General features: G+C 41.6%; 4 protein-coding genes across 5 annotated transcripts; 2 read left to right on the forward strand and 2 right to left on the reverse strand.

Moving 5' to 3' along the window:
• Nucleotides 1-135: 135 nt before the first annotated feature.
• On the reverse strand, nt 136-3209 carry LOC6534243 (ATR-interacting protein mus304). The gene is made up of 4 exons (XM_002094889.3): nt 2440-3209; nt 877-2377; nt 598-777; nt 136-532 (listed from the first exon to the last, which is right to left on the reverse strand). Exons 1-4 carry the CDS (start codon nt 3082-3084, stop codon nt 309-311), a joined length of 2550 nt encoding a protein of 849 aa, XP_002094925.1. The 5' UTR covers nt 3085-3209; the 3' UTR covers nt 136-308.
• A 237-nt stretch (nt 3210-3446) lies between these two features.
• LOC6534244 (DNA-directed RNA polymerase III subunit RPC4) lies at nt 3447-5174 on the forward strand. The gene is made up of 4 exons (XM_002094890.4): nt 3447-3861; nt 3921-4300; nt 4375-4443; nt 4496-5174. The coding sequence occupies exons 1-4, from the start codon at nt 3629-3631 to the stop codon at nt 5059-5061; spliced, it is 1248 nt and encodes a 415-aa protein (XP_002094926.1). The 5' UTR covers nt 3447-3628; the 3' UTR covers nt 5062-5174.
• Nucleotides 5175-5308: 134 nt separating this feature from the next.
• On the reverse strand, nt 5309-6190 carry LOC6534245 (probable 28S ribosomal protein S26, mitochondrial). The gene is made up of 2 exons (XM_002094891.4): nt 5900-6190; nt 5309-5823 (listed from the first exon to the last, which is right to left on the reverse strand). The coding sequence occupies exons 1-2, from the start codon at nt 6106-6108 to the stop codon at nt 5355-5357; spliced, it is 678 nt and encodes a 225-aa protein (XP_002094927.1). The 5' UTR covers nt 6109-6190; the 3' UTR covers nt 5309-5354.
• Nucleotides 6191-6504: 314 nt separating this feature from the next.
• On the forward strand, nt 6505-25243 carry LOC6534246. 2 transcript variants are annotated; one of them, XM_015195035.3, is made up of 7 exons: nt 6505-7065; nt 13577-13638; nt 23094-23256; nt 23319-23426; nt 23495-23659; nt 23725-23825; nt 24061-25243. In XM_015195035.3, exons 3-7 carry the CDS (start codon nt 23142-23144, stop codon nt 24520-24522), a joined length of 951 nt encoding a protein of 316 aa, XP_015050521.1. In that variant the 5' UTR covers nt 6505-7065; nt 13577-13638; nt 23094-23141; the 3' UTR covers nt 24523-25243. The 2 variants fall into 2 exon arrangements, with proteins under 2 accessions (XP_015050521.1, XP_002094928.1); XM_002094892.4 differs by lacking the exon at nt 13577-13638.
• The last annotated feature ends 96 nt before the right edge of the window (nt 25244-25339 follow it).

Raw genomic sequence — 25339 nt, forward strand, 5'->3', positions numbered from 1 at the left:
GTTAAATTGAGCAAAATCAGCTGATTTATCCAGTTCCTTCGGAGCGATAGGTTGAACCAATAACAGATATATTGCTATCGATTTATTTATTGACATCAAAGTCGATTATAAGCGGTTTATTTAAACACTGCTCAGTTGGTGAGAATTACAAATTTGTATTTAGATATGCGTAGATAAAACTCCACATTTGTGCAATGAGCTTTTTCCAATTTGTTAACAAACCAGTTGAAACTTCACAATAAATTAATATCTTACCTACTAGTAACTTTAAAGCTAATACTATAATGTCATAACTAAGCAAATTATAACTACTCAAAGGTGTCCTCCTCCCGTTTAAGGGCACCAAAGAAGTCGGTGTCGAGTAATTTACTAGGATCAACTGTCACAGCCGACTTCGCAGTCTTTTGGGCATCCGCATTCTTGACAATGCGCTTCCATTCGGATAGGTCGTTGGCTGGATTATTAGGCTTTGCCTCCAGGTGAAGGGGTTTTAGCATGAAATGGGCTTTAACCAGTTGGTTTAACAAGCGCACTAAAAGGAGGAACATATTTATGAAGTTAGTAATGAAAAATATAGAACGTTGATAGTTCACTTACAATGTATTGGCTGAAAGCCAAGTAGGTCTGCATGCTCGCTCCACCAGTTGCATATGAGGCTGAGGTAGTGTTTGGTCGTCTCCTCGGAGTCGCGGAACAGGCAGGTGAGGTAGTACTCATGGAAGACGAGGGACAGAAGGTGCACCGCGATGCGGGAAATCTCGCCAACTTCTTCGGTACCTATATAGGTGATAATAGTGATTCTTATTATTCATCCGTGCGGTTTAAACTTAAATATTTAGAGATTAATTTTATCATAGTATGAAGGCGCAAACACACCTGCCTTCCTGCTGTGCAGCATCCATTGGTGCATCACCTGAAAGACAATGGTTACCGCACTGAGGCACAACTTTACATAGCACTCGCAGCCTTTGCCGCGCAGCGTTGTACTTGAATTTGAATTTTGATTCAAGTTCGAAACGGACGCTGAAGTCGAGCCGTTGGAGGCCGATCCATGCACGGCTGCTGTGGAGCTGCAGCTCAGACTGGTGGCGGTTTTCATCAGAGTACCATCGCTGGACTCCTCTTCGCCATCATCCGCAAAGTACGGCAGCATTTCAAGTATGAAGTCCGGTGGGTTCTTGAAGCACTCGAAAGCAAAGCGTACATGATTTCCTCCGATTTTGAGCATCAACTGAAAGTAGTCCTGCCGCAGAGGAGTTTCACTAAAGAAGCATAGCTCGAGTAAGCCCGCGTAGACCTGAAGCAAACAGGAGTCGGGCCCAAATCGATAAACGGAGCGAACGCGATCCGACACGAAGCAGTCCTTGGGACTATTTACACACATTTTAAGCATAAGTTGGGGGTGTCGAAGGCAGCTTAAAAGGCAGGAGCTAAGCTCAGCAAAAACCCATGGACTGGGACGAGTAAATACGAGCTGCTTAAGCAGATCAAAGAGTAGCTCCTCATTATGTTGAAGAAGGCCATATCCTTGCAGGAGGCTATTTAGGAGGGAAGTCAAGGCTTCCAGCAACCCAAAATGTTTGCTGACCTCGTAGGAAAATCCCAGTTTTATAATAGCTTCCACAGCCATCTCTAGCAGTCCCAGATCATTTTCTTTCCACTCCAGCAGACCTCTAGAAATCCTTTCCTCTTGCCGGCAAATCAAAGCCAAAGTAGCCATGTAGCGACGCAACGGCACAGCCTTTTCGTTACCATACAAACTGCTCTGCTGAGAGAGGGAAATGCGATGAACTTCCTCTTCTAGGTTGTGAGGATTGTAGGGATATAACATGCAGTTGTGTGGGAAGTCCAAGCTTTGAGCATATGCAGCAAACTCCGTAAAAACCTTGCCGACCGATTTGAGTATTCTTGGCAGGAGGTTGTCCAAAGATTCCGGCTGCGCTTGCAGCTGAGCGTAGTAAAGCAGCAGTTGCTTCAATTCCAGTTCAAAAAGGTTTCTCCGTTTCTTAGTCTGTTCCTCATCTTCGCTGCATTCGAACACACTGCCATTATCGGTTTTCAGTCCGGGCACAGATCTGTGTATGTTAAGCCTATTCAAGCGAAGTGAGGACCTTTTCTCCAAGGGATCCGGTGCAGCCTGAAAACTGATCATGCTGGAATTCATACTTCTTTCATGGGCCTTTTGCTGTGTCTTCAACTTTGAGTACTCGGCATTCTTGATCTTCAACTCGATGTCCTTGGCCGCAATTTGCTTGGCCGCCTCCGCCACTTTTTTGTTGCAGTCTCGATTCGTTTCGTCGGCCAAAGCGAGTTTTTCCATTTTGCTGGCCTGCAGCTGCTGACGCAAGTGCTTTAGCTCATCACGAAGTAAGGATACCTGGGGAAATAAATATGATTTGGTTAGTTTCTGTAAGAGATCGGTTTTATAGTTCTACTTACCTCACCCGACTTGATCTCATTGCGTTCCTTACTGTCTCCCAGATTCTTTTCCAGCTGCGCGTTGTCGCGCTTGAGGGCTTCGATCCTATCCATGAGGAACTTTAGCTGATGTTCCTGCTGGCGGGATTGTGTAGCATTGATGGTCATGGTCGTTTTTTTCTGCTGAACACTGATGCTGGAGGTAGTGATCTTGCTGGTGCTGGGCTTCGGCTCCGGCGCCGGCAACTTTTGCGGCTCGCTGTCGATGAGGGTAACGGCCAGAAAATCAAAATCGTCATCATCCCCGAAAATGGCATCCATGTCCAGAGAAGTGGCCTTCTTTTGCGGCGGCGGTGGGGGCGGAAACATTTGCTGTGTGCTGGTGGAGCCCTGAAAAGTGGGTGCGAACTCACTGAAGGTAACCTCGCTGTGGCCGATGATGTCCACCTCTGTTCCGCCCTTCTTTTTCCGCTCCTCCGCCTCGATTTCCGCCTCCGCCAGCTGGGTGGCCATCAGGATGACGTCGTCATCGTCGTCCCAGAGAATTCCATCGAAGTTGTTCCTTGGTGGACTGGGACGCGCTGATCCGCGGGTAACGCTAACATCCAGCCGCGGTTTCTTGCTCCGCGCGAAGTCCTTCATGGCAGAAAAGCGCTTGGAGGCCATGGTTCCTCCGGTTTGCTTTATAACTTGTTACTTTTTGGCCATGGAAGGTGGAAGATGATTTTGCCGGTTTACTTTGTTTATAAAATGTTGTGCTTAGCTAGCGTTGCCAGATGGATGATGGTTAGGTGATTCGCATCGATTGCACTACACAAATAGAGATGATGTATCGAATCAATGTTGCATATAAATAAACTGCTTTGGGGCTTACTGCAGCAGTTAGCTATCTTTCTTATTTATCTTTATACTTCAATGCTGATCACTTTATATGTTTTGTCAAACAAAATAACCGATAGAAGCCCGCTACAATCACGGTTCAAAAATCCGATATATGATGAGCAAAACGAATGTCATCTGGCAACACTGAAGTCTATCGACAACGGTGTATCGGCATGTGGTGTATCGACTCAGCTTTCCCATTAACCTCAAAGGAAAATCAAAGAAGTCTGCGGGAATTCTAGCGCAAAACCAACGAACTAACGAGGAAATCAGAGGCCAGCGACTTCGGTCCAACTTTCCAGGGGACGGGCGGCGCGAATGGAACGCCATGCCAGCGAAGCGGATGACGGTCACCACAGCAGCAGCTTCGTCCATCAGTGGAGCCAGTGGGTCCACCACGAATAATGGTCCGTCTGGGGGCGGGGCACGCCCACTGGAGACGCTCAACGGAATGACCAGGCTAACGCCCGCCCGCGACTTAACCCTCGGTGGGCGTGGCGCTGGGACAGCCAGCAAAAAGGTCTTTGCACCCAACTTGAATGCTGTGCGCAACAAAAATGCGTGAGTAGTTGAATTACCCAAGGGGAATCTTTCTTTACATCATCTCATATGAATCACAGCAATGTCAAGACGTCCAAGGACACCACGCAACCGAGAAGCGGCCGCAGGGGTGGACGTGGCAACGGCACAGGAGCCACACGTGGTCGAGGTGGAAATTCCGCTGGCGGTGGCAACTCGACGCTCATCCAGACCCAGGGACTCTTCTCCGAAGGAGCAGGCGATGTTCATGTGCGAAGATCAACAGGAAATGGAACGGCATATGCACGGGGCGGTGAAGAGGTGGCTGTGACCAGGAAACGCGTGGATCGCAAGGACGACAAGGGCCAGGCCGAGCGTATCAAGGAGCTCTTGGGCGAATCGGAGGCCAGTGGCGGCGAGCTCAGCGAAGAGGAGGCTAACAAGACTGAGATGGCACTCAAGCCCATCCTGTTAAAGGAGGGTAAGTTTTACATTAATTTTGTAATACGCGCAGGCGGAAGAAATGTATATCCATTATTTATTTATAATCGCCAGGACTCTGGGTCACCCAAAAGACGCCGATAGCTAAGCAAGAAGACGCCAGTGCAACCTCAACACAAAAGGGTAAGGTCCTACACCTTTAAATTGGTATATTTTAATTTGATTTCGCTTCCAGACACTTTGGCAGTGGCCCAGCATTTGCAACAGCTGCATGTGGCTGCTCAGACAGCCAGCTTGGAGGAACCACCACTGCAGTACGGTCGCTATCCGCGCACCATTGGCAACTTTCTGGACTCCAGCGAATCGCAGATCTTTCTCATGCAACTGCCAGATGTGTTGCCCTGTGTGGGCGACGATTCCGAAGATCCGGAACCACCTAAAGCAGATCATCAGGCCACCAGTGAATCGGAACCCGCCAGTCCTGCAGCGAATTGCGCAAACGGACCCAAGGGTAGTATACTACGGCAGCTGGAGGAAGGACAGATCGGCAAGATTCTGAGGTACAAGTCCGGTCGTGTAAAGCTCCAACTGGGAGACACACGCTTCGACTTGGATATGGGTCTGGATCCGGGTTTTCTGCAGGAGCTCATGTCTGTGACCGCAAACCGCGAGCAACGCAGTGGAAATATGATCAATTTGGGACCCATTCAGGCCAAACTCAAGGCCACTCCAGATTGGGTGCACCTTTTCCAGCAGCAGGAGGCGGCATCCAAGCGAACGAATCCAGTACCGAGCACGTAGCACCCACTTCCCCATGGTAGATATGTAATATTGTAAATAGGCTGCGCCTAAGCTTAAGTTATTCCTATCTTAAATGACGTATATAAACGTAAAATATAGATATTTGTAATACAGATTTGCTCTTTTAAGTGTTTTACCAATGTTACGACCAAGTTCTCGAACTATGGAACATTAAAAGGTTCGATATTGAGCATAGAAAATCGGGTTTGCAGCTTGGGGATATGAAATATAAATCCCATAAACAAAATTTAGCTAAAAAGCTTTTTAATGTAACAAAAAACTTAGACACTTGATTAATTGCTCAAAACTTGCTGGTTGGGTTCGCCAGTGGCGTCTGGAAGCTGAGATGTGCTTCGTCCCTGGTAAAGATTCCCGGCCAGATCGATGGCGAAGTTGTGGTCCACGGGATTGGCCAGCGCAGTCTCAATGGCTGCATCCAAGGTCTCCCTAGTGATGAAGGTCTTGGAACGCTCAATCTCGAACAGAACCCGCTGGTTGGCCTGCTCCTTGCGCTCCTCCTCGCGCAGCTGTCGTGCCTCCAGTCGCTCCTGGACGTAGGCCACCTTTTCCTCGCGCTCCTTGGCCAGTCGCTGGTCTCGCTCCTTGGCTATTGATGCGTTCCAGGCGGCGTTGGCCTCCACGCACTGCTGGAACACGGCCTCCTCCTGCTCGGGAGTGAGCACGATGTGGTCCGCTGTGGAGGTTTCCTCATGGCGCACCACTTCCTCCCTCAGAAACTGACGCACTGAGCGAAGCTGTGTTCTAAAACAAGAAGTTGAAATTAAGTTAGATGAAGATAACAGAAGAGAGGAACAGAAGCTGGCGCTGGTGCACCTACTTGTACTGGTTGTGGAGCCTCATGAGCTCCGTGCGCTCCTCCTCCGACTGCTTCTTGCGTTCGGGCACGCGGAACATCTTGCTCTTGGCCACCGGCAGCCAGCGCGGTTTCCTGCGCCAGCGGACGAACTCGAGGGCGAAGCTATTTCCGACCGTCTTCCCGGTGGGCAGGGTGGACTGCGTCAGCAGCTGGCAACCCGCTCGCAGCATTATTAACGCAGTTTAATTAAAAGAAATACTTTTTACTTCGCCGCTGCTGAACTGTTGTGCAACTCTGTTGTCGATGAACTGGTTCCGCGCGTTTCAATAGCTGGTTCCGTCCATATTTATTCAACTTTGCATTGCCTAAGATGTTTTTAATGAATTCGCGTAGACGTATTTTGTTAGTTACATCTTAGATCATGTAGCATTGCTTAACATTTTTTGTAACGAATTCCCGTAGAAATATTTATCCTGAGGTGCAAATTTTGAAGTCCCGCCAGATTTGTCGTGAAAATAGCCAGATGTCCAACGCGCTAGTGCGTTTCTCACAAGTGCGCTGCACTGAGCTCGGGCTTAAAAGCTTTTCGGCCAGGTGAACTTGACGGCAAGGTACGAAAAGTAACTGCTACTCAGTCGCCGATATATCGCCGCGCTGGCCGCATTAAAATCCGAGCTACGGACTTCGCTGTTTCGCCTCTTGTACGTGGGCTAACTTAAAACAAAAGTGGCTTGCGCAGCCGGCGCGCCTTGAAAGTGTGTGTGTGCGTGTTTAAAAATAGTGTTAGTTATTGGAGAGCTATGTAAATCAGTTAGGAGCAGTGTGGAAAGTGCATTATGAATATATTTATTTCCAAGGCTAAAAGTGTTAAACGTTAACTCCCAGAAATGCACACACGCATACCAATGCAAGCAAAAAGTTAAAGCGACGATCATTCATTACTGCCTCTTCTTCTTCCTCATCTGCTCTTTGCGCCGTGTTTCGCTTACCTGTCAAATCGCGCGTGTATTAGTGGGCTCCATCGCTCCCTCTCATTCGCTCTCTTTCGATTTGCACATGCAAAAAGGCAGCAGCAGCAAAAACAACAACATTAACTCCGTCTGAGAGCTTTAAAGCCGAAGTTCTCGACGCAGACGTCGGCGGCAGCAGCGCGGCAGCAGCGCAGCGGCAGCGAACAACTCGTACAGGTTTGTTGGCATTTTTTTCACATTGGCTTTTGATTTTTGTTTACCTCTGATTGGAATGGCAATTCGCACTGGTTGGACTGTAAATATTGTCTCATATGTGTGTCTCATATATCGCAACCGCTTACCACGCACAGAATCGAATCGGATTGCTTCGTAGCTGGAAATTCTTATAAGACGATCAAATTTGCATATCGAATTTGACCAATTGCTAGAACAGTACGAAATAAATAAGTTCTAGTTTTCTCTGTTAAATAAATAAAAATTGGTCAATTGTTCGGAATTTTCCTGTTTTAAGCCTAGTTCAGTACCTAGAATAACACATTAAGGCGTTCTTATTTTCCTTCTTTTTACGATTAAAAGTCTACTGATCAAATCTTTGGAATGTTCATCTTATTCTATCTGTTTACTTTCACATTCTCCAGCTTGTGGGATAAGATTTCGTATCTAAAAACGTGATTCAGACAAGATTAATAGAGAAAGAATGCAATGATGTTGCACGATAAGAATGTACTTTTAAGATACGTATCTACATATATAGACAATCTACTTATCCATTGATTTCCTTTGTTTCACTTATTTTACTGCAGAAAACAAAAAATTACTATATAAATACATTTTAGCTTCATACTCCAATCTTTGAGTGACATTTTTATACAAGAGTGACCTTCAAAACGTACAATTAGTTTTGTAATTACTCAATCTTATAACACAAAAATATCTAAGTTAGTTATCTTTCTTAACGAAATACGGTTAAACCCATAGTTGCATTTCAAATAATAAAATGAACTTGTTCAAGCCAGTAATTTCCTGCGGCATATATTATTTTCCCACCAACATAACCCCGTTTGGCTTATCAACGGGGCTCATTAAAAATTCCGAAAAGAGTTGCAACTTCGGGGCACTGCACTACGCGGCGCAGAAGGCAAAAGTTTCGCCTTGAAATCTGCTTGCTAATTTATTTGCCAAGCTCCAACGCAGCTCTTTGAAAAGCTAAACACAAAAATATGTATAAAAATAATTATGCCAGCGGCAGCAACAACATTGGCAAGTAAAACAGTTTAAATGACTTTCAGTCACGGCAGCTCAGCAGGTGTTGGCTATAAGGGAAATCTGGGGAATGGGCACTGACTTCAACTTAAATATGCAAACTTTTTCCGCGCTTGGAGAACATTCGCAAATTCTGATAAGAGTTCCCCCCAACTGTAAAACCTAATTAGCAAATGTTGTGAGGCAATTAAACCAAATTACAGTTCTCCTTCTTGCCCGTGTTGCAAGTAGAAAAGCAAGTTGAAAGCAAAAGCAAAAACAACAGCAAATTTGTCACAAGCTGTCGCAGTGCGGTTTTGCACTTAATTAAGGGGCAAAAAAAGCGAGTCGTGAAATTAAAAATAAAACTTTAACTGCCTTCTAACGCAAGAAATTAGTTTAGAAATTCCAAGTACATGCTTGGGAGCTCAATAATTTAATAAAGTATTAAATGTTTGCTTACAATTTTGGTAATGGATATTCTACAACCTAAAAAAGTTTATGAAGTGTGATAATTGAATAAAGGTATACAAGATGGGTCAATAACTCCATGTGCTGATGTCATAGATAAAAACCCTCGAGAACAGTAATCAGTATGCCCTTTTCTGGAGTCTAATAAAATGAGAAAATTGCTCTGAAGCTCTGAAAGATAAATCCCCTAACTTGAAGTATATTTCCTGGTTACTGTCGTGTGTGTTTTTTAACAATCTTTGCCTGCCATCAGAGCGGGCAGCCAAGCGAAAGATTGACAAACTATATTTACGACTCCCTTCTGATGATCTCAGGCAAATGATGACAATCTGACACGCAAGGGAATCCATTACAATTCGGTTTCGCAGATAAGAGCTTCTGGCCAACTCGACAACAAAGGCAGCAACCTGCCACATTTAGATACTCGTCTGACGAACTGACCTCAAATTTAATTACCAACTTGGCCTTTTTGGCCAACCGAAAAGTGGGTGCAGCGCAGCCCATGTGACCTAATCCTGACCGAGTTGACCTATTAAGCGGACGAAAAGTCAAGTCAGGGAAGTCAGGGAAGAGAAATGAGGACATTCGAGGTGGGATATGCCCACGTAAAATTATCTGTGGCCCAAAGTAAGCAAAAGAGTTCGCCTGCTCAATGAACACTTTATTTCTAGCCAAGCGTTTTACGTGCTCATAAAACTGGGATAATAAAAAGTTTCTGAGGCACGACAGAGTTGTGCCATTGGGTCTATTTTAGGGACACTATTTTATGTATTGCACCCCCAAGAGCAAATAAAATAATAAACAATCGAAGTTGGCAACGTGAAAGGAATACGAAAGGGTTCGCTTGTATACAATAGAAATCTTGTTTAATTAAGGAAGATATACTAAAGTCTTGATTGAGGAACATCTCTTCTAAGAAGTTATAGTCAACAGAATTGCATAAACTTATATTTCTGATAGACATAATTAAATACCAGACTCACGAAGAGAGATAGCAATCTTCTATATAGAAAAGGTAGACATATCTTCGGTTTTTTAGATACTCGTTGCTAGTAAAGTAATATAATGTGTATTGTAGCTTATGTAACTGGTTTGAGGAAAAACATCCAAACATAAAAAAGTGTTTATTAGTCATGATCATTGATTCTCCAGTCTTGATTTCCATACAAGCAAACATAAAGCCATTTCAAATTTACTTGCAGAGTAAAAGGTATCTGCTAGTGACATGGTGACAAATCCTGTTACATCAAAGGTGATAACTATGATCAAGTATATGCATACATATTCTACCACGTTTTCTTATGGGCTTTTTACAAGACTCGACTTTTCTTAGCCCTGGCACGCGTTTTCTACGAATGATTTTCCAATGTTTTCATTTGGTTTCATCTTTCTTTTCCGATTCGTGGTGGTCACGTTTGGTCGTCTTATCTCTCAAGTTACTTATCAAGTTTTGAGCAGTGGTTCGGTAAATGGTTTTAATATGCAAATTGGTTTATATGAAACTGGTTAAAGTTGAAGTCGTTGAAAAATATCGTTATTATTTAATGTTTTTATTCTTCTTGTAGGCATTAGAAGCTTTTTTATTACCTAAATTAATTTAAAGAGTGGCTGCATTATATTTAACTGGTAATAAAAATAATTTATTTTTATTTTGTGTGTATGAATATATTATATCTAACTCAACTACAAACCTGTGGCTCATTCCCCATCGAAATGAAAACTCGGTCAAAACTCCACAGGCCAAACATTTCTCCTCTCAATTTCTTCTAACTGAATTACCAAATAAATTTCGTTTTCAATGCCCGAAAATTTGAAGAAAAACAAAAAGGAAAACCGGTTTTAACGGTTAGAGGAGCACATACGCACACACGCATATAAGAAAAGGTATTCCATCTACCAAAAAACCAAAATCCAAAGTGAAAAGTAGGTGACGTCAAGCACCGTTATGTCTTAAAAACTGAAAACTGGTCGTTGGTATTGTTCTTCTTCTTATTGGCTTTGTTGCACAGAGAAAAAAATGTATCACAAATTGTTAATTTTTACTTTACATATAAAAAATAACAAACAAGTTCAAAGGAATCAAATATCTTTTTGGTCAGAATTTCCTAATAAGATATTTCTAAACACTAACTTTAGTTAGGAAAACCAATGCGCGTTTCTTATCAGATTTATAAAATAAAATGGTTTTAAATGTTGCATGTTCCAAAATTTGATAGTTGTATATGTTAGCTTTTTATCTCTATAAACAGACTAAAAAAGTAAACATGTCCAAGTTGCATGCGTGTTAAAGAATTTTTGTTTGTTGTTTGGCGACCACGCCTATCGGATTTTTCAACTTTACATAATGTGGGCAGGGCGGCGTCTGTCGCATGGGGCGGGCAACGAGGGGCGTGGCAGTGGGAAATGAGAAATGGGGAGCTTTGGTTGAGTGGCCAAATAGCGTTGGATACAACAGCAACAACTGCGCAGACGCAGCAGCAGCCGCAACAACAACAACTGGCGACGTCACACTTGCGTGGTCAGCTTTTCGTGCATTGCGAAGAGCGAGAGAAGAAGTCGGTTAGAAGGAGAAAGGTATAGAGATAGGGTTAGCAGCCAACAAGCCTTGGTTATTGAACAGTGGGTCTGCACCAGGTGTATAATATCATTCCATTTTGACCTCTTGTTAATTTTAAAGTGCAACTTATACATAGTTTGTAGAACTAGAATAAAAATAAATGAACGAATTGTATAACTTAGTAAACAAGTATAGATTTTGTTAGTGATGGTTCTAGCTTGCATCTTCCTTTTCTGCTCTTGAAATTATTGTTTCAAAATGTTAGCAAATATTACAGCAACATTCAGTGCCCCAAGATAATCTCTTACCTTCCGATGCAGTTCCACTGTAAAACTGCACTGTCTGTGCACTCGACTTCACGGTCAATCCAAACTTTTGCTTGTCTTATGCAAATTTACTTATTGCATTCCCCATTACAAGTGTTCTATGCCTGTCTCTTTCCCGCTTTCTTGCTCTCACGTTCGCACACTTTGAATGCGTAATTAAGTGTTCTTTTAATTGAGTTTGCAATGGATTGCTTCATCTTTCAAAGGGCCCATTCCCTACAAATTAGCGGCATAAGTCTGGTTGTTATTTTTCTTATTTCGCTGCATTTTAATTGAAATTTATGCAGCTATTTAAGTGCGCTGCTCTCGTTTTTTGGACGGAGGATGTGGTTCAGCGAGTCTTTTGTTAGGGTTTTGCGTAAACTTTGATTACATGAATCCACTTTCCGTTCTATATGCTGTTTGAATGCACGAGAGGGGCAGAACCCACCGCATTGATTCGTTTCGAAATTGAAACTGCTTTTGGCGTTGTCAAACAGGAAATTAGATGAAAAGTGAGCTGCGGCAGACGGAAGCTTTTCCAATTAATCGGGGTGAGGCTTCCAGCGAAAGTGCAGCACTCAACTTTTTTCCAATCGCTGGTAACTCAACTTAATAGACTGCCAAAACATCGGGTTCTGGCTTGGAAACATTTCAAAAAAGTTTAAATGTAAATCATGAACGGAACATTTACTGGCCACCTAGGACAATTACAAATTCTACAACTGGTTCCATTTTTGGAACATATCTGAGGGATAAGAAGTTATTCCAAATATGGAAAAATCATTTCCAATCCACTCGCTTCTAGCTTACTCTTTGATTGCATATTTAATTCTTAATGAATCCAATAAAATAGTTCTTAAAACACAACCAATTTTATAGCATTGCTACAAACAAACCCTCATTTGCAATGTGCACTTCCGTTTACCATTTTAACTAATATTATACCTCGCATGTTGATCAGAAGTAAGTTTTCTAAGTCATTTAGGTAATGATGATTTAATTTTAATGCTTTCCTTATAATTTCTAAGCATGCAACGTTAAGAATGTATGTACGTTCATTTAATTTAAAATTATCATAAATTTAATTTCGTATATACTTTATGTTCTAAATAATTTGATAAGATTTGAATAATTTCTATTGAAAACGACCATAAATCTGCCGCTGCATATGCAAGACAATCAATTTTCATTGAATTTGTGAAGCTTTCATTACGAAATTCGCCTTTTCCCGAAATTGAACGACAATTTTGGAATTCTTTTTTGGGTGGTTTCCAATTGCTCAATCAAAATTGCTTGAGAGGTCAAGACTAAATGCTCCAACTTGCATAACACACATAACAACTCACACAAAGAGACCACAAGAAACGACAACAATTTGCTCGCCTAGTTTTCCGCTTTTGTTTGGGGGTCAATTATAATTCATGTGAACTGCAAGTCTCTAATTAAAGTGTTTTTTTTTTGCCCAACACTGTGGAAAAGACGCACAAGGAAATTAGAAAGCCATCAGCGAAGCTATTTCGAATCGTTTGGATGCCTGTCAACTTTCGGTTGGGTTTTTAAGTACTTTTGATTGCGTTTCACCCATTGTCACGCCGCCGACTAACGTGATTCACGCATCTGAGAGACAGGGGCGTCGAGGCGAGCGGTTGCGAGGGGGTTCCAGGTTCCATTAACTACTGTCACTGCTGCGCAAGTGGCATACAAATTTCGTTGAAATTTTCTTGCTCGACTCTCCGGGTCTCTGGGGTAATTGTCATCCAATTTTAACTCGGCGATTCAAGGCACGATGGTCGATCCCCTTCCCCTTCCCTGTTTATGATAAGAGTTTAAGTAATTGTTGCTGTACTCGATGTTGATGCAAAGGTTGTTAGTGAAGTTGCGTTTCAAGCTTATCTTTTAATTAGAGGAAGTGATTAACGGCAGTCGATTGTAAACGAAATTGTTATTACTTGGTGTGACTTAATTGATTTAATAGTTAATTTTCTTAATAGCCTGGTTAAACCACGTTTGTTGAAAAGTACATACGCAATGCAAATATTGAACCACATATGAGCCAATGAAGTACTGGCAAATCCCACTGACTCATTGGTTTTCTTTATTGCAAACAACTCTATTCTAATCTCTGATTTGTGTTTGCTGCACCTTTCAGAAAGGGAAACTCCTTGAGCCATGGCTTCGCTAATTGAAATGGATTCACAAAATTAGTTAAAAGTAAGTATTTGCCAGAGAATCCAGTTCTTTAATTATAAAGTTAGCCAGTTTGTTAACAGTCACTTTTGCACGCTTTTCATATGAATATTTTTAGTGCTTTCTTTACCGAGAACACGAGATATTTGCCGAATCAGCTTTGATGCCACTCCAAAGAAGGTTCCCCACTCTTCGGCTTCATAAAAATTCGCGGTCAAGGTTGTTAACCTGAACCGCGCCCGCCTCGGTCTTGTATTTCTCAATTCTCATTCTTTTTAATTTAAACGCATTTTTATGCACAAGGGGCAAATGAAATGAACAGAAACTGGTCTTGCTACATAATAAAGTTGTAAAATTATGTATACGCCGCGTGGTTCTCGTTGAAAATAAGAAACTTTGCAAAAGAAGAAATGCTTTTCCTTAAAACAAAGCAAAATATATATATAGAGCCTAAAACCAGAAAGCATTTTTCGTATTGCACTTCGGCTTCTCCATTCAACTTTAACAAATTGCATAATGTAAATTATCATTATTGACACAATACACCCTTGATCTCTGCGAGTGCTGAACAAAACAATCATAAATAAATGAACGAACGAGCGAGAGACATCAGCAGCCGGTTCAATAACTGCCAACTGGAATGAGGCAGAAATTAAATTACATTAAAAGGGCAGCGGCCAAAAGACGATCGGCAATACTCGCATGACTCAACCGAAAGATACATCTTAAATATGCCCATCTATTCAATGGCCATTTAGTCGAGCTAGAAATTCTCAAGTTACGATTGAAGTATTTGCGGCGGCCTCATTAGAGGCTTTTCTTTTCGCTAACCTTTGGCTTCATTACCCCTTCATTACGGACAATGAAAACTTGTTTTTCAACAATATCTGCGACTGATTAGCTTTATGTTAATTCCATTTTGATGTGGGAGTTCGTGGATGTATAAATGTATCTGCACTTGAGGGAAACTTGTCTAGTAGTCAATTGTTGAGTGGGATGCTTGGCGAAATTTATGAATACTTTGGCTATGAAATATTTTTATCGCTCTACACGCTCAGTTATGCGTCGCTCAACCTTTGCTTTTTATGCGAAATAACTTTCATTAATTATGCTAGAAAGCCCTCCCTCAGGTCACCTAAAAAGTTTATTGCTCCCCTCGCTTAATGGCACCTGCTTCTATGGAAGTCCGCTTTGACGTGCTCTTGATTGTTAATTAGTTGGCCAAAACGTTTGCCTATTTAATTAGTCGACCAAAAAAGTCTGAGCCCTGGAAACAGCATTTTCATTTTGCATTTTGCATTTTGCAATCGCAATCACAATCACAGTCGCCTTTTGAGATGAGCAGCGCACGTGATTTATCGACTGCATCGCTGGGCACTTTTCGCCTGGAAACCCAAACCCAAAACCAAATCCAGACACACTTGAGTGCCAGTTGGCCATTCATCCATCTGAGCAGTTTATGGAGCCTCTGGGAGCCGATGGTACCAGGCGTTTCGGTTCTGTTCTGTTCTGTTTATTTATTTATTGGCGTGGAGTTGCAAGTGTCGAATTGATCTGATAAAGCTGAAGAAGGTCTGTGTTGCTCTAAAGTAAATTGAAGCGAGTAAATAAGGGAAAGGTGTGTTTAGTGAACTGATATTTAACATAACACAATTAATATGTATTTTAAAAAATTAGCAGTGCTTAAAAAATACTTTTTCATTATCAAATAAGTAAGTGTCATGGAGGAAAACATAACAAATTTTTAATCTGTAACGCTCCTTTCTAGCTTTCTTTTCCCCTTTAACATATGATTCTAATATTGTAATATGTTACTGTCATGAGGAAAGCAAATATGCTAACCACTAAATAATACTTTCGACTTGTCAGTTTTAGCCAGCGGCTTTGCTTTAGGCCGAATTAAGCGAAATAAATGGCAATTACTTCTTGGGAACCTCCTCGTGCTTTTCGCTATCCACATAAATCCCATGGCTTCCGCTTTTTCTGGACTATAAATCGCCTCCCAGCCAGATAACGGGCCATCTTTGGGAGTTGGCTAGTTAGTTAGTTAGTTGGCAACGCCTTGGGGCGTGTGAGCGGCACGCAGAATTATTAACTGACAGCGGCAGCCATTAACAATGTGCACACACATGCACACGAGTCGTTCTTGCAACATCAGCAGCAAGAACCGCGTGAGTTGCGGCAACTCGCACTGAGAAAGTATGTTGAGTTATGATATGTTTATTTAAAACATATATTTCAAGAGACCCTCAATAAATAGAGTTTCGCCTTTAAAACATACTGTGTGTTCAAAAGCGTAAAATCATCTAATTTATGATACTAACAGTAATCTAAAATACTTCAAATGTTAAGCAAGTATTATTTTCAATGAAGTTTTTCACTGTTACACCTGGATTATTTCTAATCTATGATAAGATGTTGAGGAATAAAGAGATGCACTAAAATTTTCCTTATCAGCATGGGACCAGCATTGTTTTTTTTTCAGTGCAACAGCAGCAGCATCAGCCGCTGGCTCGTTGCACTTTCCATTTGCCAATTCAGTGAGCCGCAAGCTGCAAGCCGCTCCATTCTACTATCATCTTGGACCGGCGATGCATCGTCCCCGATGCATTGGCTACTTTAGCTAATGACTTTATTGAATCGACCGAGGCATATCCCCTTTCCAATCCCCTATTCCCGATCCCCAGCCCCAGCTCCTCAATCTGTTCGGTTCTGTTGACTCTTCGTGTGACTTTTGCCGTATCATGCGAGAAATTAGCACAAGCAAATTAAATGAATAGACGACAATGGGCCATCATCATTATACGAGTAGAGAACGTGCTAGTCTCGCCTTGGGTGGCAATTCAAGCAGATCAAATTGTGTTACCATGGAAGTGAAGACTTTCAAATGGGCGAGGAGTGGCGAAACTGCGCTTTATTGTAAATTAATTTAAGATATATCAAATTTTATGCAAAATAGTGAGTTTATGGAAGTGTGTATTAATCTTGTTCCAATTCATTGTATATATAATAATTTACATGAGCAAGTTAAAGTTGATCAATCGCATGGAGTGGAATGGTAACTTGTTTATAACTACTCTTAGTTTCATTTCAAATAGTCTACTATATCAGCATTGAATTTCCAATTAAGCCGTACGTGAATATGCAACAAAGTCATAAATAAGAAACCCTGTTTACAACCTGACTCACTTGACTTGTAACGAAGCTGAGTTAATGCGTAAAACGTTGGAACATGCTTGTTTAGACAATAAACATTCGAGCTTACCCCGAACTAAAACTTAAACCTAAGACTTAACTAAACATGCCCCAAGCCATGCCCCTTTGTCCCCTCGCCCCCGCCCACCTCCCCCTTTTTGTTGCCTGCCTCACAGCAATTATGCTTAATTGTTTGACACGGCCAAGAAGGAAAGATGGTTAACCGTTTCATGTAAAATGCAGCACATGTATGTAAATAGCGATTTTGTCCATGCAGCAACATAACAACGACGACATGGGTGGTGGCATTAAAATATGATGGGGGTTGGGATGATGAAAGCGATGGAACGAAGTGGGGCGCAAAGTGGGGCACCAACAGCTGGCCACAGAGCAAATTGTTCTCAGTGTTGGTACCAGAGACGCCTGCCCACTTTTCCTTCCCTTTTCCTCTGCCTAATGACAATGCCTGACACACATATGAAAAGCGGTTGGGAAACGGGAGGATTTTGTGGGATGGCTAGTAGCTATTGGCTACACAAGACCAAAATTCATTTGCTACTTATTTAGAATTAAATAAACACATTAAATCCAGAGAATATAGTAATTATATGGTGTAAATTTATACCAAGATGATACTTGTTAATGTTTCGCGGATAAATGGGATTTTATTTGTTTCTTTCTTGTAACGAATTATTTCTGATTTAAATGGCTAGTTATTTTTCAGTGTAAGGGATGGCTAGCAACTTTTCGAGGGCGTTGGCAGTTTGATTGTTGTTTGCACAACTTGTCGCACTTGCAACATGCTGCACGCTTGTCATAACGATAGATAAATACTAACTGAAAAGTATAGAAAAAGAAGCAGAAAAACGCTGACAGTTTACTGAACTACTTATGCTTGAGTGCGACCGAACGAGATCGCAGCATATAGATAGCGTATAGGGCTTTTGTTAGACAAAAACTTTCACCCAAAAAAAGAAAAAAAAAAGAAATGAAGTGTCTAAAGAAGCGGCAACCAAGTAAAAGTTTTTCACAATTCACCGAGACGTGAAAATCTTCCGCCAAGCGACCGGGAAATAGGGATCCAGATGGAGACAGCGAACGGGAGCTTCCGCTGGTAGCCCGAAGTCAAATGTGTTAACCGCAAATCAAACAAGAACGGCAATTATGAAGCCAGCAACCAGGAACGATGACAACAGAGATGAAAACAGCTTGAGCCAACACATTTCCATTTCTTAAAACAAGTCTGACCCATTTCCAAGATCTATCTTTTTTTTCTTTCTCCAAGTTATAAATGGGATTGCTGGAGTCTGGGAATCAGTCTTTTCCCCAGAAAGTGGAGCTTCTTAAATAGCTTTTAGATCTTGTGTTCAAACGGAAATAAACTACAAATGTGTTTCTCTTTCGCTTCCGCTAGCATATCTTAACATATCGTACAATTTAGCATTGGAATCTTTAAGTAAGGCATAACTCTTTGTAATGGAAACATTGCGTACCTTTTTCTTAAATCTATTTAAGACGAGAAATGGCTGTGCCTAGATAGCCAAGTAATTACAAATAACTGGTATCTTAAAAAGCACAAATGAAAATAGAATTAATGACAAGTACAACACAAAATAGCGAAGCACCTACAATTTGCACATCTTTAATTTTCCATCCCACTAACGGTTAGGAAAAGTTCGTTTAGCCAACCCCAATTTAATTTGCGAAAATAACCCCAAATTTCGTTAGCCGCCTGCTCCGTCACTCAATTAAGACAAGTTCTAACCTCACTTGACTTTGGCTTGCCAAGTGTATTTACTACCCCAAAAAAAAGAGGAGCCGCTGGCCAAATTAAATTTCCACTGTGCCCAATTTTACACAGTTTCCCAAGGCAACGGCGCAAACTTTTCCTCAGCTGTTGTGGCCTGTTTTGCACTTTGCCATGGCAACAAGTGCGCCCAAACATAAACAAAAGAAGGAAAATACGGTACGGAAAACTCTTCACTCGCGTTGCCAACTAACCACGATTCAGAACGTGGTATCTGATCTAAGGACTTTTGGATATCCCTTTCAACATGTTATATATGTTAAATTAGCATTTGCTAATGGATTTACTATAGTTCCAATCCCTTTTTTTATAAGTAGAAGTCAGCATGGGTGTTCAAAAAATATTTTTTTCTTCAAAGCAATTTTTGCATTAGTAAACGAAGCTGTATTCTTAGATCCAGAGATGGTACCCACCTATTCCACGGTATTAAAATCAAACAATATTTCCACAGCGATTGGGTGGAAAATCAATAGCAGAAAGGTGGGCTATGCAGGTGGGGCAATGTGAGTCGAGGGGTGGAAAGGTGAGAGGCAGCAGGAGAGAGTCCGCGACACGTTTTTATACCCGTTACTCGTAGAGTAAAAGGGTATACTAGATTCGTTGAAAAGTATGTAACAGGCAGAAGGAAGCGTTTCCGACCATATAAAGTATATATATTTTTGATCAGGATCAGTAGCCGAGTCGATCTGGCCATGTCCGTCTGTCCGTCCGTCTGTCTGTCCGTCTGTCCGTCTGTCCGTCTGTCCGTCTGTCCGTCTGTCCGTATGAACGTCGAGATCTCAGGAACTACAAAAGTTAGAAAGTTGAGATTAAGTATACAGACTCCAGGGACATAGACGCAGCGCAAGTTTGTCGATTCAGGTTGCCACGCCCACTCTAACGCCCACAAACCGCCCAAAACTGCCACGCCCACATTTTTGAGAAATGTTTTAATATTTTTTCATTTTTGTATTGGTCTTGTAAATTTCTATCGATTTGCGAAAAAACTTTTTGCCACGCCCACTCTAACGCCCACAAACCGCCCAAAGCTGCCACGCCCACACTTTTGAAAAATGTTTTGATATTTTTTCATTTTTGTATTAGTCTTGTAAATTTCTATCTATTTGCCAAAAAACTTTTGGCCACGCCCACTCTAACGCCCACAAACCGCCAAAAACTGTCCTTCGCACTTACACTAGCTGAGTAACGGGTATCAGATAGTCGGGGAACTCGACTATAGCGTTCTCTCTTGTTCCATTTGATTTGCAGACCTGCGAGTCGATCCCCGTCCAGTTGGGCCGACAAATTGAAGTAAATTTCCTGTCTGGGTTCCTCGACCGGCTGACTCGCTCCCACTGGTGACCCAATTTCCGCGGAAAAGCGACTTTTCATTAGTCTAAGTTCCCTTTTATTTGGGTTGCGCTACGCTGGCCCTAAGTCTGGAAAAATTGGCACTTTTGTTGGTTAAGTGAGTGAGGCTAATGGGTCTCGGGTATCGGGTCTCGGGTCTGGAGTGGATTGGTCTGGACAGAAGGTTTTCAGAAGGTTGTTGGCCTTTCTTTTCCCTTGTGATCAGCGTTAAATTGCTTTATTTGCCTGGATTTCCTTTCCCAACTTAATTGATTTCCCTCGGCTGAGATGCTAATGGAGGTACGGGTTGAACTTTAAGTTTGCAGTTGTGTCAGAGATAAGTCGAAACGGGGTGACTAAGTCGCGATTAATGACTGCCAAGCACGGCAATTGACGGTGCTGCTTTCGTGTTAAGTCAAAATGCCTTGATGGTTGTTGTAATAAAAAGTAGCACACATTTGGATACATGCAATATATGAATATATAAATAGGAACTGGGCTTACCTTAAATAATAGTAATGCTATCTTGCATATAAGAAAATTTCATAATAAAATATTTTTTCAATTTTAAGTTAGATAAACTAAATCTAGCACTTTTCTGGGTACTTTTCTTACGAAGATATTTTGCAAATTACAGTTTTGATTCATGGTTATTGCTACATGCCCCATGATCGACAGATCTGGTGGGTTTCCACCACTTAAAGTGGCAGCCCCATGAGTTTTAGGAATTCTCCATTTACTGCAAACTTATTATTCATTCAAAGCTTCCCCTTTTGTCTTTCTTCTAACCATAAACTCCTTATAGTATACTTCCATGTTAAAATCATTCTCAGGTTTTTCTAACATAACCTGACAGTTTCATAAAGGCTTACTAATAATATATACACATATTTTATGGTAGTTAAATTGTGGCTTTGAAAAACACTGTACTCTCCTGACACCAACGCACGGCGTGTAAATCATATAAGCATATGCACACCACCTCTGAATCACGCTCTTAGCCGGGCAATCGAAGTGGCCCAGAGCTTTATAACTCAGTCGCCGGTTGCAAACACCGCTTTGGGCCTTTTCTCCACCTTTTCGACCACCTACACACGATCGGCGATGTGATGGCCACAAAACGAGGATGGAGCAAAAATAAAAGAAGCCACGCGACGAGTCTTGTGGGCGATCGGCAGGGAAATGGATGGGATTATACCGACGGGAAATTTATGCAAGTTGAAGATCGTGACACAATTGAGAAGAGTTCATTCCATTGACTTTGACTTGGCCTGGCTGTGCCTCTTGATTTGGCTTTTAGCTGGGCTGCGGCCCAAGATTGCATCTTGAGGTTGGCTGCCATTTGTTAGTCGCACAACAAAGTTGCAGAATAAATAAGGATTAGATACAGAACGTGGAAGAATAACCAGAGCCGGAAAATCACCAGAACAAGCAGATATTCGATTTTAAGAGTGCATTGGTGGTAATAAGTAGCACTTTCATATAATTATCTTTACATTTTCTAAATCTCAACAATAAATAAAGATATTATTGCATGGGATTTGCCCAATTCCCTAGCAGCGAAGAACCATTCTTTGCGGAAGAACCATTCTTTGCGGCTTTTCGAGATCTTCGTTCCAATTCGGCGAGCAAAGTCAAGCCTTCCTCTTGGCCAACTTTCGAGCCAAGAGGCAGAACCATTCGCGGCATTCGTTGGGGTAATTCAAGACGGGCGGCACACATTCCCCTCCCTCAGACTCGCCTTTCTGCATTTACCGCTAAGAGCAACAAACAGTGTCTGGCAGGCATCGTCAGAATCGGAGTCTCTACTCCAATTCAGTTGCCCAGTTGCTTAGGTGAGGCAACCTCATCTCGGATTCATTTGGATTTCTTGGGCAGAGGGTGTCTCCAGTCTCCAGTTTCTGTTTTCTGGCATTTCAATGCGCACTGCGATCTCTTGCCGTTTCTGGTCTCTCGACTTGAGGACTCTCGACTTACTTGCAAGTGATACTAGTGATGCCATTACGAGAGGAGTGTGGTATGAGTGGCTCATTGAGAAGGTTGCTAAGTTTATTAGCATGAAGGTAGCAGACATTCACCGTCTAGATCTGCAGTAGATATACCTATATTGAGAGGATTCCAAATGACAAATGAAGATTGTAAAGTAGGTCTGCAAACTTACACTGTGGTTATGCAAAACAAGGTACTTTCGAACTATGTACATATATAAAATTTGGTAAATCACTAAAAATAGCTTCCGTTTTTAAATGAATTTATTTATTTAATAAGGTGTGATTTTTGAATGGATTCTTTAATCATATTTTCATTAACGTAATTGTGCTCAATTAGTTACTAATAACACTTTAAAGTATTCCATTACCACATAATCTCCATTCTGTGTTATTTCCATTTAAATCAAATTACCTAAACGTTCAATTATTAATAAAAGTATCTGCCCTGTTTATATCATTAGACCAATTGTCATTTTAAAGCTAATTTTGCACACGGTCTTTAATAGCTCATCAATTAGCTGAGAGCTGTCAAAAAATAACTGGCATTCCTCGTGTAAAACATGCCTTTGGTGGTAGATATAGATACTCGAGAAAAATTGTATAATAGCATTTTAATCACATGTAAGAGGAATTTGGTTTGCTGCTGAAATCGGCTTACGGAAAACAAGCAAACTGGCAAACTGGCAAACTGAGAAAAACTCAATCGAGAGCTTGTGTGTATCTTTTGGATACAGATACAGATGCGAGTGCGACCTACACAAAGATAGATATTTCTCTGCGTAAGCATTATTTTTTCTTGGCCTTTTTTATGCAATCTCAAGGTCGGCGGCAAGTAGCTCTTTATGTATGAATGGGATCTAATTGTTCGTGAGGAGACAAAGTGCTCGAATGGGTGGGGATATGGCATGTACGACATGTGGGTGGTTCCACCATAAGTACATTTGCTAATGCATATAAGGAGATTTTCGGGGAACAGCTAAGCTACTTTATCGTCGTGCTCGCATTTCAGATGCGCTTGACAATGACATTTTCTTTCGTTTGGATTCGCAAATGTGGCTCAAAGTCAATAGACATTTGACACAATTTGGCAGAATGATTATTTAAACAAGTGTCTGTAGTAGAATGCTAACGTCTGTTCTTTTTTTTTTCTCTTTCAGCTCGTTGGATCTCAATTGCATTGTTATCGTTATGCTGTACAGTAAAACATGGCAAAGTCGACACTTTATGCTGCTGGGGTGACCTGTCTGGGCTTTGTTTGCTTCGCCTTGGCATCTGTGGCCATTGGCATACCCATTTGGGGTTACTACGATAGTCCATCGGGTGAGTGCCCACTGTATTCACACTTTAATTTGAGTAATCTAATTCCGTTTTTAAATTCACAGGCGGCTATGACTTCGATCGAGGTTATTTTGGACCGTTTAAGGTCTGCAAGCAATTGACGTATAATCGCGAGAAATGCGGCAACGACGTGTCTAAGTTTAGGTTAAGCAGTAAGTACTCTAATCTTCTTTATATTATATTAATTGATAATTAATAAATTCATACTTTTCCCTTGCAGATGCAGTTTTTGTCAGTGGACTCTTGGCCATTGGCAGCTCAGCCGTGCTGGGCATCTTCTGCATTCTGTCGGTCATTCAACACGCGATGATCTCATCCAGGGAGAAGGTGGTTATGCCCTACACAACTCTAGTGATAGTGAAGTTAATGCTGGCATTGCTGGGCGGTGAGTGCACATGGGTTTGGCTAAGAACGATAAGGAAATGTTATTTAATTTATATATATTTCCAGGTGTACTGGCCATCATAGCGACGGTTTTGTTTGCTCTGCAAATTGACGAGCAGGAACGCTTTGGCTTCAAGATATCGCGGGGCATTTCATTCTATATACAGGTGATTAATGGAGTTGTTGGAACAATGATCAGGCAAACTTAAATACATTTATATGTGTGGTCGATGATGGATTCAAAACAAAACTTTTTAGCAAGGTTTCGCATTGCATTCATATTTATTATTACTAAGCATAAAAGCTGGTATTAAAAGTAGGAATGATTGATATCCAATTCACTCTTTTATACCATACAACTACTGTAATTCATACAATAACGTCTTTCATTTAATTTTACAGATTGTGGCGATTGTTTTGACCGTTTCGCTGTTCGTGGCCGCCCTGTACGATGTGATCTACTCGCGCAGCCCCGGCGGAGATCCCACAATGGCGCTGGATGCCTCATCTCCGGGCAGTGCCACCACGTTCAACAATCCGGGCTTCAAGGAGCCGCGCAGTCGCAACGGCGTCTCGGTGACGGACGCCTCCGGAAAGCCCTACAGCGGAATCCGGAATGGAGCGGGAACGGCGGGCAGTGTGGCCTCCATGAGCACCACGGTGACCAGCGTCTCCAATGGCTCCACCCTCGACTCGGTCACACGCTCGCCACTGCGATCGAGTCTGAAGAAGCCGAGACCCCGGCCGGATCCAACGTTAGGCATTCAAAATCCGGGCTATTCTGGATCCGGAAGTTCGCCACCCATGCGGCGCAACGGAAGCGTGAAGAAAGTCCGCATTCAGACGCACAGCACCGAGGTGTAAGATGGTTTCAACCAACTAGAGTTAAGCCCTTCAACAAGCAGCAAACGAGAAAAAAAAAGCAAAACAAAAAAAATATACAAAGACTGTGTACAGTAGCGAAAAAGACACAAAGAAATGTTAAGATGGGAAAGATGTAGTTGTTAGTTGTCCCTCATTAATTAATTGATAGTTTGCAACTGAAAATTGAGAATTATTTTCATTTGTCTTCCAACAAGGATGCATTAAGTTCAATCGGCCGAGGCCAAAAGTTCTGTTTCGTAAGCAACGGTTTCCGTCCACGGGCAAGGCAAGAGTATTTAATTCGAATTGAAAGTCTAAAAAAGTATTTCAGTTTCTATGTACGAGTACCTCCCCCCAAGTGCCCTTAAGACCCGCCCCAGTCCCGTGCACTTTGGAAAGAATTATCTAGAGAAAGAAAACCCTGGAACACCAACCTACAAATATAAATAATTTGCAATATTCTTATTTAACGGAAAAGATGTAAACGTAAGCATTATAAAGCTACATTTGTAAAATACATTAAACAAAATACATCAAAATGACACAAATTGTTATTTATAATTAAGTTTAAGTCAAGGCGTACTTGAGCGACTTTAAATTAAATTTGATAATTGTATGTTATTGTTAGCAATACTTTAAATTTAACGCGTTAATCAAGCTAACTGAATAATAATTGTTGCTCTAAGATTTCACTATAAAAGACACTTAGATTTATTGCTAAGCTTGTTTGTTTAGTTTTTTGTAATTTAATTGAAAAATGTGTTTCATGTTTTTCTTCGTAAGCTAAGGAAATAAAATAAATAAATTAAAAAATAAA

Source organism: Drosophila yakuba, chromosome 3L, assembly GCF_016746365.2.
Source record: "Drosophila yakuba strain Tai18E2 chromosome 3L, Prin_Dyak_Tai18E2_2.1, whole genome shotgun sequence".
Taxonomy (NCBI): Eukaryota; Metazoa; Arthropoda; class Insecta; order Diptera; family Drosophilidae; genus Drosophila; species Drosophila yakuba.

Bases quoted from the DNA above. Each gene is read 5' to 3' on its own strand.
- LOC6534243 (XM_002094889.3), bottom strand. From the start codon at position 3,084: ATGGCCTCCAAGCGCTTTTCTGCCATGAAGGACTTCGCGCGGAGCAAG. The intron at 2,378-2,439 runs GTAAGTAGAACT...TTATTTCCCCAG, and splicing joins ATGAGATCAAGTCGGGTGAG to GTATCCTTACTTCGTGATGA. The intron at 778-876 runs GTGTGTTTGCGC...TCACCTATATAG, and splicing joins GCTGCACAGCAGGAAGGCAG to GTACCGAAGAAGTTGGCGAG.
- LOC6534244 (XM_002094890.4), top strand. From the start codon at position 3,629: ATGCCAGCGAAGCGGATGACGGTCACCACAGCAGCAGCTTCGTCCATC. The intron at 3,862-3,920 runs GTGAGTAGTTGA...TATGAATCACAG, and splicing joins GCTGTGCGCAACAAAAATGC to CAATGTCAAGACGTCCAAGG. The intron at 4,444-4,495 runs GTAAGGTCCTAC...TTTCGCTTCCAG, and splicing joins TGCAACCTCAACACAAAAGG to ACACTTTGGCAGTGGCCCAG.
- LOC6534245 (XM_002094891.4), bottom strand. From the start codon at position 6,108: ATGCTGCGAGCGGGTTGCCAGCTGCTGACGCAGTCCACCCTGCCCACC. The intron at 5,824-5,899 runs GTAGGTGCACCA...TTCTTGTTTTAG, and splicing joins AGGCTCCACAACCAGTACAA to AACACAGCTTCGCTCAGTGC.
- LOC6534246 (XM_015195035.3), top strand. From the start codon at position 23,142: ATGGCAAAGTCGACACTTTATGCTGCTGGGGTGACCTGTCTGGGCTTT. The intron at 23,257-23,318 runs GTGAGTGCCCAC...TTAAATTCACAG, and splicing joins TTACTACGATAGTCCATCGG to GCGGCTATGACTTCGATCGA. The intron at 23,826-24,060 runs GTGATTAATGGA...TTAATTTTACAG, and splicing joins GCATTTCATTCTATATACAG to ATTGTGGCGATTGTTTTGAC.